The sequence below is a fragment of the Schistocerca serialis genome, chromosome 1 (genome assembly GCF_023864345.2).
Source record: "Schistocerca serialis cubense isolate TAMUIC-IGC-003099 chromosome 1, iqSchSeri2.2, whole genome shotgun sequence".
NCBI classification, from domain to species: Eukaryota; Metazoa; Arthropoda; class Insecta; order Orthoptera; family Acrididae; genus Schistocerca; species Schistocerca serialis.
Window position 1 is genome coordinate 389,819,301 of NC_064638.1, and position 24,022 is coordinate 389,843,322.

A 24,022-nucleotide genomic window follows, 5' to 3' on the forward strand; every position below is an offset into this window, starting at 1 on the left:
AAATAAATTTTTCTATAACATAGAGGAACATTTTGAATCCTTAAATCACTAACAAACACTTTTATTTTCTTGATTGTCATTTCAATCATGCTGCTCCCATTGTAAATTTTATACTTTGCTTGTGTACTCTTTCAGCTCTAAATAGTGTGATAAATGTGTTCCCCAAGTGTACTGCATGCATGTCAAAACATTTGCTTGTTCAGAGAGCATGTGTAAGACCAATCCATTAGTTCATTGTGTCATTTTGTAATACAATGTAATCTTACATTTATAATAGTAATTTATAGAATTGTGCTGTGCATATTCTATATGATAGTGTGACAGTCCTATATTATGTTAATGATGAAAAGTATTCTAATAAACTAAACCAAATAACATTCCTGAAATGGCCTGCAACTGCCCAGTGTCCCAATCTGAACTCATTGGAACACCTGTGGGTGGAGTTAGAACATTGATGTCACTCTAGACCCCAGAATCCAACGTCACTACCTTTTTTAGTTTTGGCTCTTGAAGAAGAGTGGAAAGCATTCATTCACAGACATTCAGACACTGCATTGAAAGCATCCCCAGCAGTGCTGAGACTGCCATGAAGTAAAAAGGTGGACACAAACTGAATTAATATGCACTAACAGATGTCCAGATACTTCTGATCAGATAGTATACGCACGGTGGAAATCTCCTACAAGTACAGAACTGTATATAGTGAGTCTTTTTGAAAAGTAATCTTGTAATCTTTTAAATTTAACATTGCTAACCTCTTCTATCTGGTTGTTATCATATCTTATACACAGGGTCATTGGAAACCTCTTACAAGTTCTGTCATTTTGAAGTTTAGTGGAAAAGGTTTAGTGTTGATGGCAGCTTTGTTTACTAAAGATGACAGATCTGTGCTTCAGTAAGTAGTAAACTTCAGCATTCAAGTGAAAAGCAGTAGGGTACAAATACATAGCACACACTTCAATATGAACAGAAGGTGATTCTGAAAATTATTGTTGGATGAATAATTTCTCAATATTTTGTGGGATGTCTCCATGTAAAAGATACTTTTCATTGATTTGATTATGGAACCATTCTTGAGTTCATGTATATCTGGAAATGTTGATTCAATGCTGTGTGGTGTAATGGATTGCACACCATGACAATGGTGCCTATCGCCCAATAAGAATTGCCTGGTAGTGCTTAAAGGAGGATGAGCAAATTCTCCGCATTCTCCAATAGCTGCAGCTTACACTGTAATACCAGATACCCGCAACACACTCATAGTACTTTACAGCGTCACTGCAAGCCCGTTTAATTGACAGCTCAATGGAAATTTGGATACTGACAAATGTAATAATAACATTAATTGGAATTATACTTACTATGATATTCTCCAATATATTTGTTACAGGAATAATGTATCTTTCATGTTCACATATTCTTGAAGCACTCCAGCTAATGCTACAAACACAATTAGAGGCCAAAAATATTTTGTTGGTTTAAATAACATACAATTGAGGCCAATAACATTTGTTGAAGACATGTGATTGGCATCATGACTGCATGTTCTGAGCATTAATGCGCTGTCTGATTATTCCAACAGCACTTGTATGTCCTGTCTTTCATAATAATATGGTGCTGTATTAAAATCTATGTGACAAATGAAAGAGCATAGAAAGATTTTTGTGATTTTAAAGAAAGTAGAGTCATCCTTCAGTGCAAATGTTAATGTGTTTAAATATATTGCAGTGCTTGGTTGAAACACCTATAAAATATAGCTGATACTTCCTCTTCTTCTTAATATTTCAGATTGATGCAGATACAGGAGCCCGTCAAAGCTATAGAGAAATATTACAATCAGTTGGGCAGCTTGTAAAAATATTGGATGCATCAAATTTCAAACCTGGTGACACAGTAGTAATATGCAGTGAGAATAATCTCCAGTTCTGTGTTCCTCTCCTGGCATGTCTTCAAGCAGGATATGTATGTGCACCATTAAATCCTGCATACACTACAAGTAAGTTAACCACGGTTTCTTATTTTGTCATCTACACACATTCTTGCAATGGAAAATATTTTTGATTGTTTGTGAGTAATGTAAATGAAAATTTAATTATAATAAATGAACTGTCAAATAAATGTCGAACCATACTTTATAGTAAATAAACTATGAAATAAGGGTCAAACATATTCCATACATTTATAATTACTGCATGTCACAAAATCACTGAGGAATACATAATGCCAGTTACCATTAGATGCAATATTGGTTTCAAATGAAACTAGATTTTACTTGAAAATGGAATAAAGCTGAAACAATTGTCATAAAGAATAGTAAACTTATTGCAGCTGGTCTGTCCATTTCCTTTTCATAGTGTCATATTATGATATGCAGTATGCTGTAGGCCCAATGGAACATAAAACATCACAACAATTTATTGTATATAATCTATAGGCAGTTTTTTTTAAATAAACTTGATAGTATAGTTATTTCTATACATAACATACCTCAATGTGTATGCAAGTGGTCCATCTCTTGGCAAGCTTCCTAATTCCATCATGAAAGAAGTTTTGTACATATCTGCCCTTGTAATGCTTCTACAACCTTGTCATCTGACAAAAACTTGGAGACAGGCAGGTGCTCCTTCATCAGACCAAAAAGACAACACTTTGAGTTAGGTCAGGACTGTACAGTGGGTGCTCCAGTAGCTGAAAATCAAGATTTTGAATAAACTTAACTGTTTTCCAAGCTGTATGAGGGTGGGTGTTACTCAGAAGTAAAGACACTCCTTTTGAAAGCTCCCCAATCCTCTTTGTTTTGATTTTGGGATTCAGGTCATGCAGTAAGTAATAGTATCTATACCTATGTTCATATCCCAAAACACTCACCATCAACTTTCCTGCAGAAACTTGGCTTTGTTCCTTTTCCTTTGTAGGTGAAGTTGGATGTTTTCAAGCCATGCTCTAGCACTTGCTCTATTGTTTGTAAAAATAGCAATATTTCTCATCAACAGTTTCTATGACAAGAAAGCCATGTGTGACAAGTCTACATACACAAGCACATACACACTCCACAACTACCATAAGGTGCATAGTAGAAGTTACATTGCATCATTACTAGCTATTCCCTTTCTGTTCCACTGACAAATGGAGTGTGGGAAAAACACCTCAGTATGAGCTATAATTTCTCTTATCTTGTCTTCATGGTCCTCACGTAAAATGTATGTTGGTGGCATTAGAATCATTCTGCAGTCAGCCACAAATGCTGGTTCTCTAAATTTTCACAGTAGTGTTTCATGAAAATAGTGTCATCTTCCCTCCAGTGAGTTCACAAATCATCTTCGTAATACTTTCCTGTTGATAAAACTTAATGCTAACAAATCCAACAACATGCCTCTGAACTTCTTCGACATCATCTTTTAATCTGAACTGATCAGTGTCCCAAAAATTTTAGTAGTACTCAAGAGTGGGTCACACTAATATTCCACACGTGGTCTCCTTTATAGCTGACCTACAATTTTCTACAATTCTCCTAATAAACCAATGTTGACCACTTTACTTCCTTACTATCAACCTTATGTGCTTGTTCTGTCTCATATCGCTTCCAACATCATTCCTGGATGTTTAATCAACATGAGTGTATCAGACAGCACACCACTGATACCATTTTTGAACATTATTTTTCGCTTTGAAAATTTGTTTTTTCAACTCATTTGCACCAACTAACATTTTTCTACATTTAGAGTGAGCTGCCTTACATCACACCAAATAGAAATTTGGTCTAACTCATTGAGTAGCCCCCTACAGTCACTCAACAATGACGCTTTCCTGTACACTACAGTGTCCATAATTTTACCCTTGTTGTATACAAGAGTCACCTGTGCTTTCTTCTGGGCACTTGGGACTTGAAAATTGCAGGCACATACTGAAATATTTTCACAGTAATTTCCATTTTCATTTTCCAACCCCTCAAATATCTTTCTACAAACTACATATACATCTCAACAAAATTAACTATACTGGAAAGCTCTGGTTAGAATGAAAACAATGGAATGATTAAAGTTAACCACTGATTATATAGCTTTGGCTCTGAAATGTTGAAAGCCACATAAACAAGCCTGAACTTGTAACTAAGCTTTTGGATAACATCCTTCCTGGAAGATAACATACTAATTATCTAGTATCATCCAGACTTTGTTTTTTCTTCTTTCACTTTGTCAACCATTGCCCATTCAGATCTTTCCTATAATTCCTTTTGTATCTTTTTTTATATGCAATAATTACTCTCTCTTCCTAGCACAGCTGTGCTGAACTTTTGCAACATGCTGATGTATTGGATTTGGTCATGACCAGATGTAGTATCACAAGCTTCAGAAAGTGCGAAATCCATCTCACACATGGAAAGAGGGCAGTTTTAAGGTTCAGAATTGTTGGACCTGAAGTGCAGCCCACCTCTCACTATGAGGATATGGTAGCAACTGAACACAACATAGTGGCTGGCAGATACAATAGTCATCACAGACTGGTTTCTCATGTTTGGGCAATGTCCCCATCTGTTATTAAGAGATACTCTGTTTCAGCACTGCTGCTGTTGGCAAATGATTGCATTTACTGGAAACCCTCTTGATGGCTTCCAGTATTTTTGTTGAAATAGTGGAGTGGTTGATAGAATCCAGGAATATTTGCCATGACCTTTTCTTGTCCTCTTCGATGATGCATGGAGCTTCAGCTCTCACCACTTGAAAGGTTGTAAAATTTTCTGCTAATAGGTGGCACTTAAACAGTCACAGTGCCACACACCTGACCCAAACTGCTGTGTAGCACGCATCAGTGCACCAAGGTACAGACTACCTTCAAAGAAGATCTAAGGCCTTTGAGATGGATAAATCGGTGGATTGAAGGATCACCCATGTGATGTGGTCCACCCATTCCCAGATGCTGCCTTGGTGTTCAAACACAGCCAGCTGACTGAACAGTATCCAGTTAGTTCTCCTGATCATCTATCTTAGTGGTCTCCTTTCGGGGATTGCTCCATCTGGTAGATGGATACAGAATGGAAAGTCTTCACTGTATGGCTACGGATGATCCAGTAGCAAGAATGAAATGAGTGGGATTTCCAATGTTGAGGAGGCGCAGCTCCTGAGATTTCATGAGGCTCTCTAAAACTTGATCCCTGAGGCATGTACTGGGTGAGCCCCATAATACATTATTAGCACTGAAGTCTCCCAGTAGGAAATATTGGTCAGGGGTGTTGGCCTATAAGATCCCCAAGAGTGTCAGAATCTATCATTTCCTGTGGCAATGTATAAAGAGTGCATATTGTTATGCTGTGACCCACATGAAGTTCAATGTCAACTGGTTGCTGGTCAGTGATAGAGCAGAGGAGCAGTTTGTATTATTGGCAAACACAGTCACCCCTCCTTTGGCCCTTTCCACTGTTGGGTAGTGCTTATTGTGGAAGGTATAGCCCCATAGCACAGGGGTGCCAATAAGTTTAAAATGTGTTTCCTGTAAATACAAGCACAGTGGACATTCCTGCCTGATAGTTTCAGTTCCTCCACTTATGCCCTGAAACAGTTGGTGTTCCACTGTAGTATGGGAACCAATTTTTTAGTGAAGTTTTTTTTACACTGTGTCTTGCTACCAGGCTTGGAATCCTGCAATGAATGGACACTTAGTCTGGAGGCTAGATGGTTGCCCCTGACAGGCTTTGTATTCCATAAGACAGAATGAGGTCCATATGACCTGATGGTTTACTAACTGCCTCTTTGTGTGGTAGATGCTTCCCATTTGGTTTGTTTGCCTGAAAAGGTTTAGTAGTATTGACAGTGGTAGTGCTGACTTGTTTACCAGAATCTGTCTCTTAGGGTACCTGAAGCTCCCCAGTGATGGCAAACGTGACCATTTCTGATGTTCTGGACAGACTTATTAGTTCCAGAATAACTGCATTTTTACAAGTGCACTGAAAAATGCTCGCACTTACGACCTCCATTAGTATACAGGCATTGGCTGCTGGAATAGGCTTTTTGGGAGCTAAAGTGAGAAAAGTAATCAAATTGGGAGGTTGCATGGTATTACTGATCTTTTTGACCTCACCTTATGGGATGCACTTCATTGTTTTCAGTTCTTGTATCCACCTTTCTTCAAGGTAGACACTGCAGACACTCCAGACAGGGTGACCTCAGAGCAATTAACACATTTTGAAGGAAACAAACAAATGATGCTATCATGTGTGGCCTTACTACACTTGCCACAAGTGGCTTCTCCCTTACATTCTAGAGTGATGCCCACTAAGCTTTAAAACAGTACATTGTGATGGGGACATATGCCTGCACATTTAAGTGTAGGAAAGTTGCACTGATCTGCCTTGGAAGTTTTATGCTATTGTGACTAAATCATCATCTACTCATTTCATTATATTTTGCATATCCATGACACCTTCTTGAGCACAGTCATCTTTAAATTCCTCTTCAGGAATATCTACAATATCTCTGCACAACACAACACCTTTGCTGTAGTTCAAGGATTTGTGTAGCTCTGTTTTGATTCATCAAACAATGGAAGCTTCAGGTAGGAATATCAATAATTTGTAGGAAAAGACAGATTGCTACTTACCATAAAGAAGGCACATCAAGTTGCAGATAGGCACAATTAAGCAAGTGCACACACACACACACACACACACACACACACACACACACACACACACACACAAGCGCGCGCGCGCGTGCGCGCGCCCCAGCTTCAGCATGTTGGGCTAGAATACAACTATCATTTAGGATGCAAGCAGCAATCTGGAGGGGATGGGGAACAGGAAGGGCTGGTAGTGTACAGGTGGGGAGAGAGACGAACTCTCTCTGGTGTAGTGTGCAGGGACTAGACTGCCAACAGGTGCAGCATCAGGAGATTGTGGGGCAAGGAGGTGGGAAAAAAGGAGCAAAAAAAGGGAGGATTGGGGAAAGACAGGTGGACGTGTTGGCAGAGGGCTGCAAATTAGCAGAGTGAGAGATGATCATGGGGAGGAGATGATAGGACAGAGGGGGTGAGAACTGATGGGTGTTGGGTGTGGGGGCAGAATGTTACCATAGGTTGAAGACGGGATAATTACAGGAGTGCAGAATCTGTTGTAAGTGTAACTCCCATTTCCACAGTTCAGGATATCTGGTGGTGGAGGGAAGGATCCAGATGGCTTGGGTGGTGGAGCAGCCATTAAAATCATGGCATGTTGCATCACAGAGTGGTCTAATTTGCTCTTGGCCACAGTTTTGGCGGTGGCTGTTCATCCTGGTGGACAGCAGGTTGATAGTCACACCAATATAAAAAGCTGTGCAATGATTGCAGCAGGAGTGGTAAATGACATGGCTGCTTTCACAGGTGGCCTGGCCTCTGATGGGGTAGGATAAACCTGTGATAGGACTGGAGTAGGAAGTGCTGCGGGTGGATTGGGCAGGTTTTTCACCTGGGTCTTCCACAGGGTATGATACTTGTGGCAAGAGATTGGGATTGGTAGTGACATTGGGATGGACTAGAATGTTGTGGAGGTTGGGCAGGCAATGGAACACCACTTTAGCAGTGATGGAAAGTATCTTGGGTAGGATGTCCCTCATTTCAGGGCATGAAAATAGGTAATCTGAGCTGATCCAAAATTGGAGAGAGTTTCACCGAAAATTTAAACACAGCCAAAGCCTCACCCACAAATAAAAGCTGAATGAAGTCAAAATTAGTATAAGGAGATTCATGTGTGAAGCATTCAGTGGATTCAAAAGTAAAATTTGATCTACTAAACTGATAGAAAATCATGAGAATTTTTTATTTTATGTTAAATTAGCAAAAGGATTGGAACAATCTGTTCAGATACTCTGTGATCATAGTGGCATCAAAACAAAGTATGACAGAGAGAAGGCATAAATACTAAACTTCTTTCTCCAAAACTATCTTACTGTAGGACATTGTACTGCAGTTTCTCCTTTAAACTGTCACTTCAGCATGAAAATGATAGGTACCAAAGTAATGGACCATAGGATAGGAGATCAACTGAAACTGCTCAACAGAGGGAACGCCACTGGAGCAGATGGAATACCTTCGCAATTCTGTATATAGAATGCAAAAGAACTTGCTCCTTTTTCTTGTAGCGATGTAGCAAAGGTTGCTGGAGGAGTGATGCATTCTCAGTGACTGGAAAAGAGCACAGTTCATTCCCTTTTTCAAGAAGGTTAATCAGACAGTCAGGCAAAACTATAGGCCATTATCAATGACATCAGTCTATTATAGAATTCTGGAATACATTCTATGCTCCTATATTACAAGATTTCTGGAGACTGAAAATCTCCTCTGTAGGAATGAACATACATTTTGAAAACAAATGTTATGTGAAACCCAGTTTGCTTTCTTTGTCCATGAGAACAGAAAGCAGGAGACAATGGCACGCAGATTGATGCCATATTCCTGAACTTGCAGAAGGCATTTGATACAGTTCTGCACTGTTACCTAATAAACAAAATAAGAATGTATGGAATATCAGACCAGCTCTGTGACTGGAGAGTTCTTAAGAAACAGAACATAGCATATCGTTCTTAACAGAGAGAAATCTTCAGATATAAAAGTAACTTAGAGTGTACCCCAAGAGAGTGTTATAGGTCTATAACTTTTCACAATATGTGTAAATGGCTAGGGTAAACATTGGAAATTCCATAATGCTTTTAATTGGTGATGCTGTTGCATAGAGAGAAATGGTAAAGCTAGAAAATTGTAGTAAAATGTAAGAAGACCTACAGAAGATCATTGATTGGTGCAGGGATTGGCAGTTGACCATGAAAATAAACAAATATAATGAATTGTGCATAAATCAGCAGAAATGTCCATTATTGTATGATTACATGATTGCAGAAAAATTACTGGAAGCAGTTATATCCATAAAATATAGGAGGATATGTATGGAGCAATTTGAAATAGAACAACCACATGAAACTAGTTCCAGGTAAGGTAGATGTCAAAGAGAGATTCACTAAAAGAATCCTCAAGAAGTATAGTCAACTTACAAAGGAGGTAGCTTACCAAACCCTCATTTAAGCAATACTTGAATCTTACTCATCAGTCTGTGAACTGTACCAGATGGAATTGGTAGAGCAAATAGAAAAGATCCAGAGAAGTGCAGCAAGTTTTTGATAGAAGCACAGAAGTGTCATGGAGGTGTTCAGCCAATTCCAGCAGCAGATACTACCATAAAGATATTCTACATCATCATGTAGTTTACTGTTAAAATTCTGAGAATGTACATTCCTAGAAAAATCAATCTATGTATTGCTTCCTCTTATGTATATTTTGGGAAAAGACCAAGAAAGTAGAAGTACAGCAATCTGAGCTCATATGGAAGCTTACCAACAAATATTCTTCATGCCAACTATTCACGATTTAAACAGGAAAATGAAGAAGTAACAAGGTAAACAAAGTACCCTCCACTTGTGGAGTACAGATTAGATCTGCCTGTAGATGTAGATGTGTTTCCCATGTTTACTTCATAAATTTATCTCATTTCTTTTTAGGATTTCCTTCCATGATTATATGCAATGCTCTCCTACAAAGGACATTCCTTGACATCATTTATATTCTTTTTCTCTCCTTAAAACTACATTCCATTCTGAATAGATTCCTATTGAACCTACCTGTCACTTCAGAAAAACATCCCTTTAATCAAAACCTTATTCCCACATCAAAATGGTTCAAATGGCTCTGAGCACTATGGGACTTAACATCTATGGTCATCAGTCCTAATTCCCACATCCTCTTCCTCAATTAGTACGTAACTGGTTACATCTCTCCCAACGGTCTACTATAAAAATTGCAATTTCTGATACCCCTCTTTTCATGAATACCAAGTCTTCAGGTACTGATAGTCCCCATTCTTCATAAACATAGTACTAAACAGATTTCAATGGCATAATCAGCTGTGAATGACCTCTACTTTCCTCCATAAGATATTTATATTATGCAATCCCAATTTCCTAAAAGTTGCCTCTCAACCTGCAGTCATTGCTCTCCAACTCCCCAAAAAGCTACTCAGCCCACTGCCTCCTATTCTTGCCTCAGAATATCACTACCCTGCCATCCCTTATATAACCTTTTTCATCTGCCACTTTTCCAAAAACTCCCTCCCAACGTCTTGAAAACACAGAACCTAAACAAACACAAAATATTATTGTTAAACAATCCACTAACAATCTTAAAGCTACTTAAGTTTCTGTTCTTTCCAAAAATCTCAACTTCAGCTCCACATCAACTCACAGTCATACTGGGCTGGTCAAAATTTACATGATGTTACATTTATTTACTTAATTCTTGGAGATTTACGTTTTTGATGGTATCTATGGGACTCAATTAATGAATGAATTAATTAATTAATGAGTGAAAGAATGGATGAAGTCTCTGCTTCACTCATTCACTACATGGTAAATATTTTTAGCTACCTGTATCATTGGAAAACTTTTTTTTAAAATTTAGAGCTATTGAAATGGTTAACATAAAAGAAATGGAAAAACATGCATAAATTACATACACAGTGTGATTTGGCTTGATTATAACAAATTGCTTTGGTGCAAATAAACCCATTTATAAAGTAATGGAGTAGAAGGAGTAGACACAGTAAGGATGTGTGATGACTGACACATTCTTCTCCCCCACAGCCTTAACACCTTTCCTGCTGTCTGTTTCACTTGGTCCTCTTGAGCTCAGTATGCCACTTTCCTGGTTGTCGTTCTCTACTTCTCTGATGGCTCCATAAAATCTTCTCCCAATACAAACAACCAATAATATCTCAATTTTGATAGCTGTCACCACTTTCATACTAAAAAGTCTCTCTCATATATTCCAGTTACCACTGTACATTATATCTACATTGACAAGAATTCCCTTTGCCCAGTTCACTGAAGTTTTTGCTGCTCTCTGATTAAAGCTAATTCTCATCTGAAGTTTGTCCTGTGGCTTTACAGTTTTGCATAATGGCTGTCAGCTGCAGATTGATGCACACTTTGATAGCAGGGAGTGTGTTGCCAACACAGGCAGAATATGGTTTTTCTCCACTGTGGCTGTCAATGCGAAATAGACTCCTGGTAGTGCTCCAAAAAATGTTATACATGATTGTCACACTACTCAGATACACTGAAAATTAACTATTATTTTGTTGTGGTGCATTATCAATGATGCTAATAAGAAGTAGTTACAATCAGAGAATAATAAAACCTTCAGAGTATTGGGCAAGGTATGCTTATTAATGCAGGTACAATGCACATGGATAGCTAGAATATATGAGAGAGAATTTTTAGTACAGAAGTGGTGACATATATCAAAATGGTGGTATTGTTGTTGTTTTATATGCAGAGAAGATTGTATAGAGCCATCAGAGAGGTGGAGGTCAGCGTCCAGGAAAACTGCACACTTATCCCAAAAGATCCAAGTCAGCATGAGATGTTGCAAGCTCTGATTGGAGGGATCGAGTTCCAAGGTGTGAATTATCAATTAAAAAGTAATTTTAGTCAGACTATAAGATCTTTGCAAAAAGGAACAACCCCACACTTTCCAAAAGTGAATGCACAAACATGTCTCTAATGTCATATCCACACATGCTACTAACCCTCCAACCACCCCCACTGACAGTCTGCATTAGAACACCCTCCCTTATTACCCAAAGCCACTCCTGATTAGAATAGTTTAACCACATTCTCCACCAGGGCTTTAGCTAGCTTTCACAGTCCCCCAAACTGAGGAACATCCTTCACAAAAACAATGTCTGCCTTTCCTAAAGAGTTACTACACCACCATGTAATAACACACCCCATCCTAATGCAACAGTTACCACAAATCACTTTCCATATGTATCATACTGCTGTGCAAGATTCAGGTTCGACACTCTATGTCCCCACTTGCTACATGGTTATCCTGCTCCATCAGAGGCAGGGTCACCTGTGAAAGCAGTCATGCAATACATTTACTCTACTGAAACCTCTGTACAGACCTTTATGTGGCCATGGCCATCTGCCACCTGTCCTCCCAAATGAATGACCACTGTAAAAATGTTATTAGGAGCATTGTTGACCATTCATTGGCAGAGCAATCACCCCCCCCCCCCCCCACACACACAAAAAAAAAAAAAAAAAAAAAAAATAATAATAATAATCACATCTCCCAATACCAGTTTCTTTGAGCTCTGAAGATGGGAATTACCCTTAAAATGTATACTGTACTTCAATCCCTCTATTCTCCTGGGATCAATCACTGCTAGTCCACACCCCACACCCACTTCCAACTCTACCTACACCCCTTTCCCCACACCTTCCATCCCCTCTCCCATATTTCACTTTATTTCAGTCTAGTTGCCTCCTTCTACTCTATTCTGCCCCCACCACACCACACTCCCATTTTTAAAGAACAAAACAAATGTGCTTGAAATATGTGTGACGCTTGAAACATGTTGCACTTAATCAAATATTAAAGGACATTAAACAGCCAGACATTAATTTACTCAGAAATTTTTTAAGTAGTAATTCTGTAGTTTCATAACCAATGAAACTTATGAACTGGGAGATACAAAGAATTAAAATTATGTAAACATGAGAGTTAAAACATGAATTGACTGACATCTTCATCTTAGTCATAATAATGATAATAATAAATAGTATAAACGAAAGAAAAAATACTGCTGCATATAGTACATACTGTCAGAGCTAAATATTAATAATGAAAAAGAACAAAGTTTGCTTAATGTATCATATGCAAAAGTTTATCTTTCATCAGGTGACATAAAAAAAAAACAAAGGGAAAAAAAGGTAAGATGGAAAGGTGTAGGTGGAAAAAGGTTTTCCAGATTATGAAGTAGAAGGGACATGAGATGTAAAGAAAGAATTCAGAAATAACAACGTGGATAAGATTTAAAATCCATATTATGAATAATAAGCTACACAAACAAATGTATAGAAGATGAATAACACTGATGAAAAGAAAATTTCAAAAATATTTAGAAACACTGATAGGTGGTTAGTACAAGGAACAAAGCAGGGTAGTGTACAAGTCCATAACAAAGTACTACAGTGCTCCTCATGGACCCAGAAATCTCTTCTTAGAATGTAGCAACCATATGTGAAATAATTTTTATCATCATCAATTCTCTAATTTGCATGTTGCTCCATCCTCAAAATGCTGTTGACCACCACAGGTGTACACATTCTGTGTTTAACCTGACCATGCTTGCCTTCAACTAGGCAGGCAAGCTGCCACACATTTACCAGCTGAAGAAGCAGGCTGCTCTACTCCCATCCAAGCCATGCTGTCCCCAACCAAAGCAGGCTAAGCTAAAGGAGTCTTGCTCACCTACCTGTCTTACCTGTCTTTTCAAAAAGCTACACCACATAGCAGTTTATTCTGTATGCCTTCATTGCAGTGTTATGAGTAGGTTTTGGAAGTTGATGAAAAGTCCTTTTTTTATGAAAAGTCTTCTTTTACTCAAACCTCACAAGGTGAGGCTCAGTAATATGTATATTCATTTTGAGTCCTTGTAGACCATAAAATGGTGGATCTCATTTGTCCCTTTTTTAATTTTTGGTATATTTTCGGCATATTTATTTATTTTGTATGAACTGTTTTCTCTGCAGCTTCACCCTGTTTCAGCCAGTACTGGCTACTCTCAATTCAGACCATTTTCAGGTCACCTCTAACAAATGTTTTCTATGGTAAGGCGAATCATCACTGAAAGTCAAGATCCTTTGTACCTAAGAAGCTGAAGATGTCTATTATACTGCAATTGCAATTAAAGTTAAGGAAATCTAGTTTCTGTAACCTTGGTGTGTTTCAGCCAAGTATAACCCCAGTTATATCAATTTTAATTACTTTTTCCAGGATATGTAGTGTGGCTTTACTGAAATCATTTCAGGTGGCCAAAACAGTTCACTCAAAATTCTTCAAATGCGTTGTAGCAAATATTAATTTTGTTTTTCATATCATGTCAATCTAAAAATCACAGATCTGAGAGAAGAAGCTTTTCTTTCATACTAAGTTCCCTTCGCACTATGTTGCATACCACCAGAATGTGTTTCTAATAACCACTGAGCCATTTTCCTTTTCCTGTTTCAGTCAATGTCTGCCATAAAATTATGAACCTTATTTACTGCTAAATAGCCTCATGTCTTTAGCACACACTTGTCCTCATTCAAAATATTTGTGGCACTAGGAAAGTGATGGTCAAATGTACATACATGTTGCAACATACTTGAGGTTCTCAAATGATTATTTAGTAACTTTATACATAATTTGCATTGTGAGACACCTACCACTTTATCTGAAGCTGCCTCATAACATGCAAAAACTTTTCCCATGATGGACTTGACTTCTGTTTCGTGACTGGTATGTATTGCTCAATTCTTAATTTCTCCTCAATCTCCTTTAAGTCTAGTTTGTTCATTTTGCTGCCCCTAGCATTAAGATAGCTGAGCTGCAGTGAAACTCCCTACACAAACATGTACCTGGCTATTCTGTAGTCATGCTGAATTGATAGCGTAACCTTTTGTCAGGTGCAGCAGGCTGAATGAGTCCTGTGAAGCTTCCCAGGCTAGCGGAAACCTAAGCTTCCCTGCTTTAAGCACTGTTCTTCAGTGCATGTGTGCTCCTGAGTCTCCATCATGGCAGGTTGAGCTGCTTTAGTGTTTGTGGCAGCGAACAAGCAGACTGGAAGGAGAATCTGTAGATCTCTGTCACCTACTATATGCCCTGCAAAACTTACACCATGCAAAGGGAAGAAAACTAATGTAAATTAAAACTTATTGAATGGGAAGTGCCAAGTACAGATGGTATCTAGCCACATTGTTATTAAGCTTGGTCTTAGGAAGATAGGAACTAAAGTGTCCAGTGGTGAAACAAGAAAAAGGCCTCTGTATTATGTTCCACATCATACTCAGTAATACGATACTAATGATGGTAGTTTGTCAGAGGTAGTTCATGATTTCTGACAGAAAGAGTACATTTAATAATACAGTTGTGGGTGGAATAATGTGGTTTCTCAGCTGGAATATTTGGTGAATGTTTTACAGATGAGCTGCAACATGTGCTCAAACTGACAAAACCAAGAGCAATTTTCTATTCAAGGCGATCAGCAACAGCTATCTTGGATGCTGCCAAGAAAATTACTTCAAGATGTGAGATATATTGTTGTATTGATGAGGAACTTGACAGTTTTCTGCTACAATCCAAAAAATTCCATAAGCCTGTGAAGAATGATGTCAAAAGTAGTGACACAGCATTTATTCTTACTTCTTCTGGTACTACTGGACTGCCTAAAGGAGTTGCTTTGTCACATGACAATTTTCTTGTTAGTCTTGCTTGTCTCAGGTTGGTGAAAGTAATAAATATTTTTTCTCCTGTTCTTGATCTTATTGTAGTTTCTAAGGTGTCCTAGCAATTTATAGTTTTTGATGTTTTATTTTCTAAATATTTTCATGATGTAATACACTGCTGGAATGAACTTGTAGATACTTTCCATAATGGGATGTAAGGATTGCATTTTCAATTTATAAAACACAGTTTTGATGTAATAATACTTTCTTTACAGCATACAATACAAGACATATTCAAATGCCACTGAGGACTAAACCTGACAGATTTCACGCTACTCAGTGTGCAGCTCTTGGTCAAAGGTGTTATTTCACAAGGTGTTCCCACAGAGTCCCCCACTCTGGTGTGGATAACTGGGGAAATGGTGTCATCACTCACAGATGAATGCCACCAATCATCTGATCTCAGGCTCGTGTGCAAGACACAATCAGATCATTTCTCAGGGGGAGTGGTGGCATTGTGCAGATGCACCTGACTGGTCATGTCATGGCTGACACATAAGCAAGACATGACTGGACCATTTCTCAGAGAATTCATGATGATTTTGCAGTGAAAGTAGTTTGAACAAGGTTTTACACAGGTGGTATTTTTGCTGCAGTATGACTTCAGCTTAGTTGTTATTTAGATTTGGTGTGCCAGTGGTCCTGCTTTATTGTCCAGTCAGATAGTATCTTGGGGTTGTGCTTGCAATTGCACAACTTATAATGTACTCTGCAGCCTGCAATTCTATGCATAAGTGCTGCATTGTAAATAAAACCAGCACAGTTGTGTCCAATGTGGCATATTAGAACACAATTTGTTGTTTATTTTGGCTGTTGTGAGGTCAGCACTCTGTGGGGAGGAGGAGCTGACTCAATCTGTGGTGATAAGGTTGATTTAGGCCCTCTCAGCTGGCTGCTGTAGAGTGGAGGATGCACTGTCTCCCTTGGCAGTGATTGGGCGAGGTCGCATCATCTCATTAGGCTACTGCAGTGGGGAGAGGCAGTGTATGCTTTGGTGGCAGTTGGGCAAAATTGTGTTGTCTCGGTTTATCACTGCTGTGCAGTGTGTGATGAATATAGTGAGCAGGACAGCTGCCTTTGTTGACAATTTCGTCAACACATTGTTGATTATACAAAGAAAAAACTGTCCAAGTTTAATTCAGCTGGTCAGATCACGTGCTCAGAAAGAATTGTGTAGTGCAGAGATGGTTCAGTTAAACCTCTGCATCGAATTGTCCAAGTACTTGGGTAGCATGTAACTGTTTAACACTGCACTGCACTGCACTGCATGGTTATTCAATGGAGTGAGCTGGGTGCATTATTCCAGGGCACTGAATGTGTCAATTAGATACTCTCTGTCCAAGTGAGCCTTATCTGGAGTACCAATGTAGAGGGAAACACCGAAGTGGCACTGTATTGTCAGTTAACTGTGGTCGGTGTAGGAGCTATGTTCAGCAAGGTTCGTGATGATGTTCACACATATCAGGATTTTGGTCGGGTCAACAGTGTGAATATTTTCCCTAATGTGATGTTGGGGTAGCACTATCAATTTATATGACATAGGTTTGGTATAATAATACTTAATTAACAGCACACAATTCAAGATACATCGGAAAGGCAGTGAGGGCTAAACCAGATTGAAGTCCATAGATCTCACACTATTTGGTGTGCAGCTCATGGTCAGAGGTGTTATTTCAGAAGATGTCCCAACAAATTAAACAAATATATAAAATGAAACTACATTGAAACAAAGAGAACAAAATTTTCTGTTCATCAAGCAACAGTAGGTATTTCATATATACAAAATCTGGAAAGAATCTTGATGTGCTAACTATTTAAAACAGAGGAAATAGTTGCAGAATTGGGTCAATACATAAAGGTCAGACAGTGCACTCAGTCACAGAGGATACAACAGAAAAGTATGAGAGGCAAAGAAACAATGGAATATGCTCTATGGAAAAGGCAATGATGAGATTTATAGCTTTGAATGGAAAACAAAAGCTGTGATCCAGCAATTTTTAACTTGGAACCATGCTGTAAGTTCTTCAGATAAGATTTTGTTGCTGTATTGGATGTAAAAAATTCATGTGACTACTTCTACTGTCTTTAGATGGAGAAAGGAGTTCCAGACAACAAATGGCTAATGCACAAAACTCTTTTGCGTATTGATCAGTATGATGATCCCCCCCCCCAAGGGTTGGATAGAAGGCTTTCGGTAAAAGGAAATACATCATTTTGGAATGTATAAATACAGGTCCTATACAGTTATCAAGGGAATCTTGAACACTGTCCAGTGAGGTTAATGTGATCACTTATCAAAAGTATGGATAACCATCTTTCCATCTTTTACAATGTGGGCTGTTACGATAAATGCAGGGAGAGAGTCAGTGAGTTTCTCAATGATACTGACACGGATGTTGAGCTGCGATGACTTTAGTGCCATGCCCAACTGTGCTAGGTTTGTTGGTTGAGGATCCATGTCATATACAGCCCAATTGAGATGGTTCAACAGATCTTCCATTGGGCTTAAATCTGGCAGGTTGGGTGACTCTGGGAGTATAGTAAATTCATCCTGATACTCTTCAAATTACACACATACATTATGAGATGTGTGACACATTGAATTGTCCTGCAGGTACATGCCATCATGCCAAAGAAAAATAAACTGCATGTTGGTGTGGACAGGGTGCCCAAGGATCAATACGTACTTGTGTTGATCCATTGTGCCTTCCAGAATGGCAAGATCACCTAGGAAATTCCACAAAAACATTATCCATACCATAATGCTCCCTCCTCTGGCCTGGACACGGGGAGTGCCCTTTGGCCTGGATCCTTCCAATGATTATTGCAGGGTGTTTGCTTTCAGATGTTTCACACTGTACACATCAATGGCCATCTGCCCGATGGGGCATAAAACATGATTCATCTGAAAAGGCCGTCTCTCACCACTCAGTGGCCACCCAATTATGCTATTGGCATGCCTTCAGTCCCATGAACAGCTGTCAGCATGAGTGCATGAACTGGGTGCCTGATGTGGAGGCATATAAGCAGCAGTATTCACTGAACAGTCATTGCATAGGTGCTGTTGGTGGTAATGTGGTTCATCTGTGATGTCAGTTGCTCATCAGCTGTACATCAATTTGCTCACATATATCTCTGCAGCTGTTGTTCACCACTGTCACCTATGGCCTGTTGTGCACCACAGTTGCCTAAGCTCTGATTTTGGATAGCATCATTTTGCCATGCATGGCATTGTATAACCACAGTGACACAGAAGAGTTTACAGACTTAGCCATTTCAGGAATGCTTCCACCATTGACTAATGCCCTTTAGGATGTCAGATAAGTTGCTCCATTTCCACATGTAACAAAACTGTTACATAGGGAAACAGTGAAATTTTGCTGGGGCAAAAATTTTCAACTTAAAAAAAGAGATTATTTGATTTAAACAAAGAAACTTCAAAATTTTTTTGTTATTCTTGTGTTCCATAGACATCAAGAAACATGTGATCATGGCGGTGTTTCTTACTGATCACGTTGGCCTCCACCACTCAGAGAATTACTCTGAGACAAATGCAAATGTTTACTGCTAGAACAGTTTCCAAAACATTACACTTTCGTAATTAGTTCTGCAGTGATACATACATAGTCAGTTGATTTCTTATACATATCTTAGTTCGGTGTAACTTGGAGTAATCTGCTTCCTGCTGCTGCTGCTGCTGCTGAAGTAGTCGTTTCCTCGGTCTATTTCATCTGCTAACTGGATCAAGTTACATGAATTCCATGAAATAATCCAGGTACCAGATCATTTTATAGTGGTTTATTTATGACAAGCTGCACCATTTCTTCTTAGTGAGAGCCCACTCCACAAAGCAGGCTACATAGTCACAATACTGTATTACAACAATTAGATTATTGCACAGGCTTGTGACACAATGGTTGTGTCTCTAAACTGTCTCCAACTGTCCATTCTTGAGCGTTGTGCTCCTCCTACTTATATGTATTTTTAACAATCAAGTCAACAAAACTACAGTGCAAATTTATTAAATTAACAATTAAAAGTTTAACATTTTAATGAGTAACTATCCACAAAACCTTTCTTATTTTATGCTGAATCTGGAGTATACAATAAAAAAGACTTTTACATAGGATTTACACCATATTATATAAAACACTGAAAGATAACAATGCTAACCTAATTTTTTTAAATTATGGCTTCATTTGTAAATGCAAAATATTACAAACATATATTAGACAAGCATGACCTACTAGTAACCAAATGGAATAATAAATTTTATGAGATTTAATGTATTATGTGAAATCACTTATTAGATACCATTGGAGTTATGGAACTTTCGAAACAGGAAGGTAAAACAAAAGGCTTGTTTTATTTCACAGATAACGACAGTGACTGCTGTGTATTCCATGTCCCATAGACAGGATTTATAAACCCTCCACTTCTAGTGCTGCCACCTGACATCTGAGAGTAGTTGTTACACATTCACATTGAAAATATGTGGTAGTCACATTAATGTGACAAGGCTGTGTGCCATTCTTCCAGCAAAATAGTGACAAGCTCAGGTAATGATGATGGAGGTGAATAGCGATCACGAACTCATCTCTCCAAAGTAGACCACAAAGTCTACATAACATTGAGATGTGATGGCTGTGGTGGTCAGGACATATATGAAAATTCATCCTCATGCTCACAAAACCAGTCCTGGATTATGCAAAATGTATGAAGAGGGGCCCTGTCCTCTCAGAACACAGCATCACTATTGGGTAACAAACTTTGCACTATGGATGGACTTAATCAGTCAACAGTTATATACATCATCCATGGTGTTAATGCAGTCTTGTAAAGAAACCATGGAGCCCATGGAACACTATGATATGGCTGCTTGTATCATCATTGAACCTCTCCCATGTTTCACTCTTAGGGCCTAAAATTGGTGAGAAGTTGGAAACGGTATGAAACAAGTTCCACAAGATCAAATGACTTCCTTCCGTTGCTCCATAGTCCAGATTTCAAGGCTTCAGGACCATGTTTTCCTGTTATGGGCATTTGCATCACTGATGAGTGCTTTTGGAATTCCAGCTTAGCCTGGAGTGTCCTGCTTATGGAGCTCCCTTGACATTATTTTGTGCTGACAGGGTTTGTGAGTGCTACATACACTTCAGCAATAACTTTTGCAACTATCCTCTTATTTTTGTCACCCTCCTCTTCAGTCATCATCTGTCACAGTCACTGGACACACACTTTCTTCTGTGTTCTGACTTAGTGGATGATGTTTTTCTGCTTTCCCTGTATGTGGTATAAATCTTTGATATGGTGCCTCTTGAAACACCAAAATCCATGGTCTACCACAGTTACAGAAGCATCCACCATACAAGCACTAACAATTTGTCCATATTTTAAGTCACTTAGCTTCAACTTAGTGCTCTCACAACAACACAGAACACTGTTTTGACCATGAATGATACTTTCAACATATTGAGGACATTGCACAGGTGCTGTTCAAGGTCATACACATCAGCCCAAACTGGAGGCTTTGCTTGCTCTGCATTTATGTTCGAGCATGAGCTTCTCATGGTGTTTCCATATCTCTGTCTGAGAAAAAATCAAATTTGTTGGAGTTACAAGGAAAACAAAATACTGTTGATACTGGTGTTAATGAACATTTTCATCACTCTCATCACACTGAATAAACAATATGTTTCTCAATCATTGGCTGATAAAATGTGCAATAAAAGACAATGATTGCAGATCTCTACCACATGGATGTATGTTTATCTTCTGAGTGGATCCATGGATGTTTATTCACTTTAGGGCTGCTTACAACAGCAACATACATATCAGTTACTGGGACTGTTTTGTTCAGGTGAAGACATCTTTGCAATTAATTGTTCCTTGTGAAATGGTAGACCAATCCTACATATACTGGATACCTTTTTATTATGGATTCACAAAAAGGTATTATTAATAATCTAATAACACATCTGTTGTGTGATAGTGGACCCAAAACACTATTCTGAGGACTCCAATTAACTTTCTGTGTATGACATTATGATACATCTCAATAGTAGGAAAAATGAAATGTGGGAATTTATGAGAGATTACTGAAGTAAAATAACATGTCAAAGTGTTAATGGATGAAACAGCTACAGAAGTGTTTGTAGCCTTAAAAGAGGTATTAATGAAAGGAATATACCTACAATGCATGGAAAATGCATTTCAACAGAACAAATGCTGAAGAACAAATCACCATTTAAAATCAGGGCTTAGCAAGAATAGATGAAATTAGTAACAGATAAAACTGAGATACAGAGTAAATGTGTTACACACTCCAGACGATTGTAGGAATCAACATGGATTCCGGAAACAGCAATTGTGTGAGACCCAACTCGCTTTATTTGTTCATGAGACCCAGAAAATATTAGATACAGGCTCCCAGGTAGATGCTATTTTTCTTGACTTCCGGAAGGCATTCGATACAGTTCTGCACTGTTGCCTGATAAACAAAGTAAGAGCTACGGAATATCAGACCAGCTGTGTGGCTGGATTGAAGAGTTTTTAGCAAACAGAACACAGAATGCTGTTATCAATGGAGAGACGTCTACAGACGTTAAAGTAACCTCTGGTGTGCCACAGGGGAGTGTTACAGGACCATTGCTTTTCACAATATATACACTCCTGGAAATGGAAAAAAGAACACATTGACACCGGTGTGTCAGACCCACCATACTTGCTCCGGACACTGCGAGAGGGCTGTACAAGCAATGATCACATGCACGGCACAGCGGACACACCAGGAACCGCGGTGTTGGCCGTCGAATGGCGCTAGCTGCGCAGCATTTGTGCACCGCCGCCGTCAGTGTCAGCCAGTTTGCCGTGGCATACGGAGCTCCATCGCAGTCTTTAGCATTGGTAGCATGCCGCGACAGCGTGGACGTGAACCGCATGTGCAGTTGACGGACTTTGAGCGAGGGCGTATAGTGGGCATGTGGGAGGCCGGGTGGACGTACCGCTGAATTGCTCAACACGTGGGGTGTGAGGTCTCCACAGTACATCGATGTTGTCGCCAGTGGTCGGCGGAAGGTGCACGTGCCCGTCGACCTTGGACCGGACCGCAGCGATGCACGGATGCACGCCAAGACCGTAGGATCCTACGCAGTGCCGTAGGGGACTGCACCGCCACTTCCCAGCAAATTAGGGACACTGTTGCTCCTGGGGTATCGGCGAGGACCATTCGCAACTGTCTCCATGAAGCTGGGCTACGGTCCCGCACACCGTTAGGCCGTCTTCCGCTCACGTCCCAACATCGTGCAGCCCGCCTCCAGTGGTGTCGCGACAGGCGTGAATGGAGGGACGAATGGAGATGTGTCGTCTTCAGCGATGAGAGTCGCTTCTGCCTTGGTGCCAATGATGGTCGTATGCGTGTTTGGCGCCTTGCAGGTGAGCGCCACAATCAGGACTGCATACGACCAAGGCACACAGGGCCAACACCCGGCATCATGGTGTGGGGAGCGATCTCCTACACTGGCCGTACACCACTGGTGATCATCGAGGGGACACTGAATAGTGCACGGTACATCCAAACCGTCATCGAACCCATCGTTCTACCATTCCTAGACCGGCAAGGGAACTTGCTGTTCCAACAGGACAATGCACGTCCGCATGTATCCCGTGCCACCCAACGTGCTCTAGAAGGTGTAAGTCAACTACCCTGGCCAGCAAGATCTCCGGATCTGTCCCCCATTGAGCATGTTTGGGACTGGATGAAGCGTCGTCTCACGCGGTCTGCACGTCCAGCACGAACGCTGGTCCAACTGAGGCGCCAGGTGGAAATGGCATGGCAAGCCGTTCCACAGGACTACATCCAGCATCTCTACGATCGTCTCCATGGGAGAATAGCAGCCTGCATTGCTGCGAAAGGTGGATATACACTGTACTAGTGCCGACATTGTGCATGCTCTGTTGCCTGTGTCTATGTGCCTGTGGTTCTGTCAGTGTGATCATGTGATTTATCTGACCCCAGGAATGTGTCAATAAAGTTTCCCCTTCCTGGGTCAATGAATTCACGGTGTTCTTATTTCAATTTCCAGGAGTGTATAAATGACCTAGTAGATAGTGTCGGAAGTTCCATGCGGCTTTTTGCGGATGATGCTGTAGTATACAGAGAAGTTGCAGCATTAGAAAATTGTAGTGAAATGCAGGAAGATCTGCAGCGGATAGGCACTTGGTGCAGGGAGTGGCAACTGACCCTTAACATAGACAAATGTAATGTATTGCGAATACATAGAAAGGAGGATCCTTTATTGTATAATTATATGATAGCGGAACAAACACTGGTAGCAGTTACTTCTGTAAAATATCTGGGAGTATGCGTGCAGAACGATTTGAAGTGGAATGATCATATAAAATTAATTGTTGGTAAGGCGGGTACCAGGTTGAGATTCATTGTGAGAGTCCTTGGAAAATGTAGTCCATCAACAAAGGAGGTGGCTTACAAAACACTCGTTCGACCTATACTTGAGTATTGCTCATCAGTGTGGGATCCGTACCAGATCGGGTTGATGGAGGAGATAGAGAAGATCCAAAGAAGATCGGCACGTTTCGTCACAGGGTTATTTGGTAACTGTGATAGCATTACGGAGATGTTTAACAAACTCAAGTGGCAGACTCTGCAA

At 39.7% G+C, this 24,022-nt stretch overlaps 1 protein-coding gene across 1 annotated transcript in view; it reads left to right on the plus strand.

Moving 5' to 3' along the window:
- Positions 1-24,022, plus strand: part of LOC126471327 (uncharacterized) — a 140,129-nt gene that overhangs the window by 64,454 nt on the left and 51,653 nt on the right. Inside the window, exons 3-4 of the mRNA XM_050099452.1 lie at positions 1,789-1,996; positions 15,051-15,348. Coding sequence (XP_049955409.1) covers positions 1,789-1,996; positions 15,051-15,348 — 506 coding nt within the window. The remainder of the gene's footprint in view (positions 1-1,788; positions 1,997-15,050; positions 15,349-24,022) is intronic.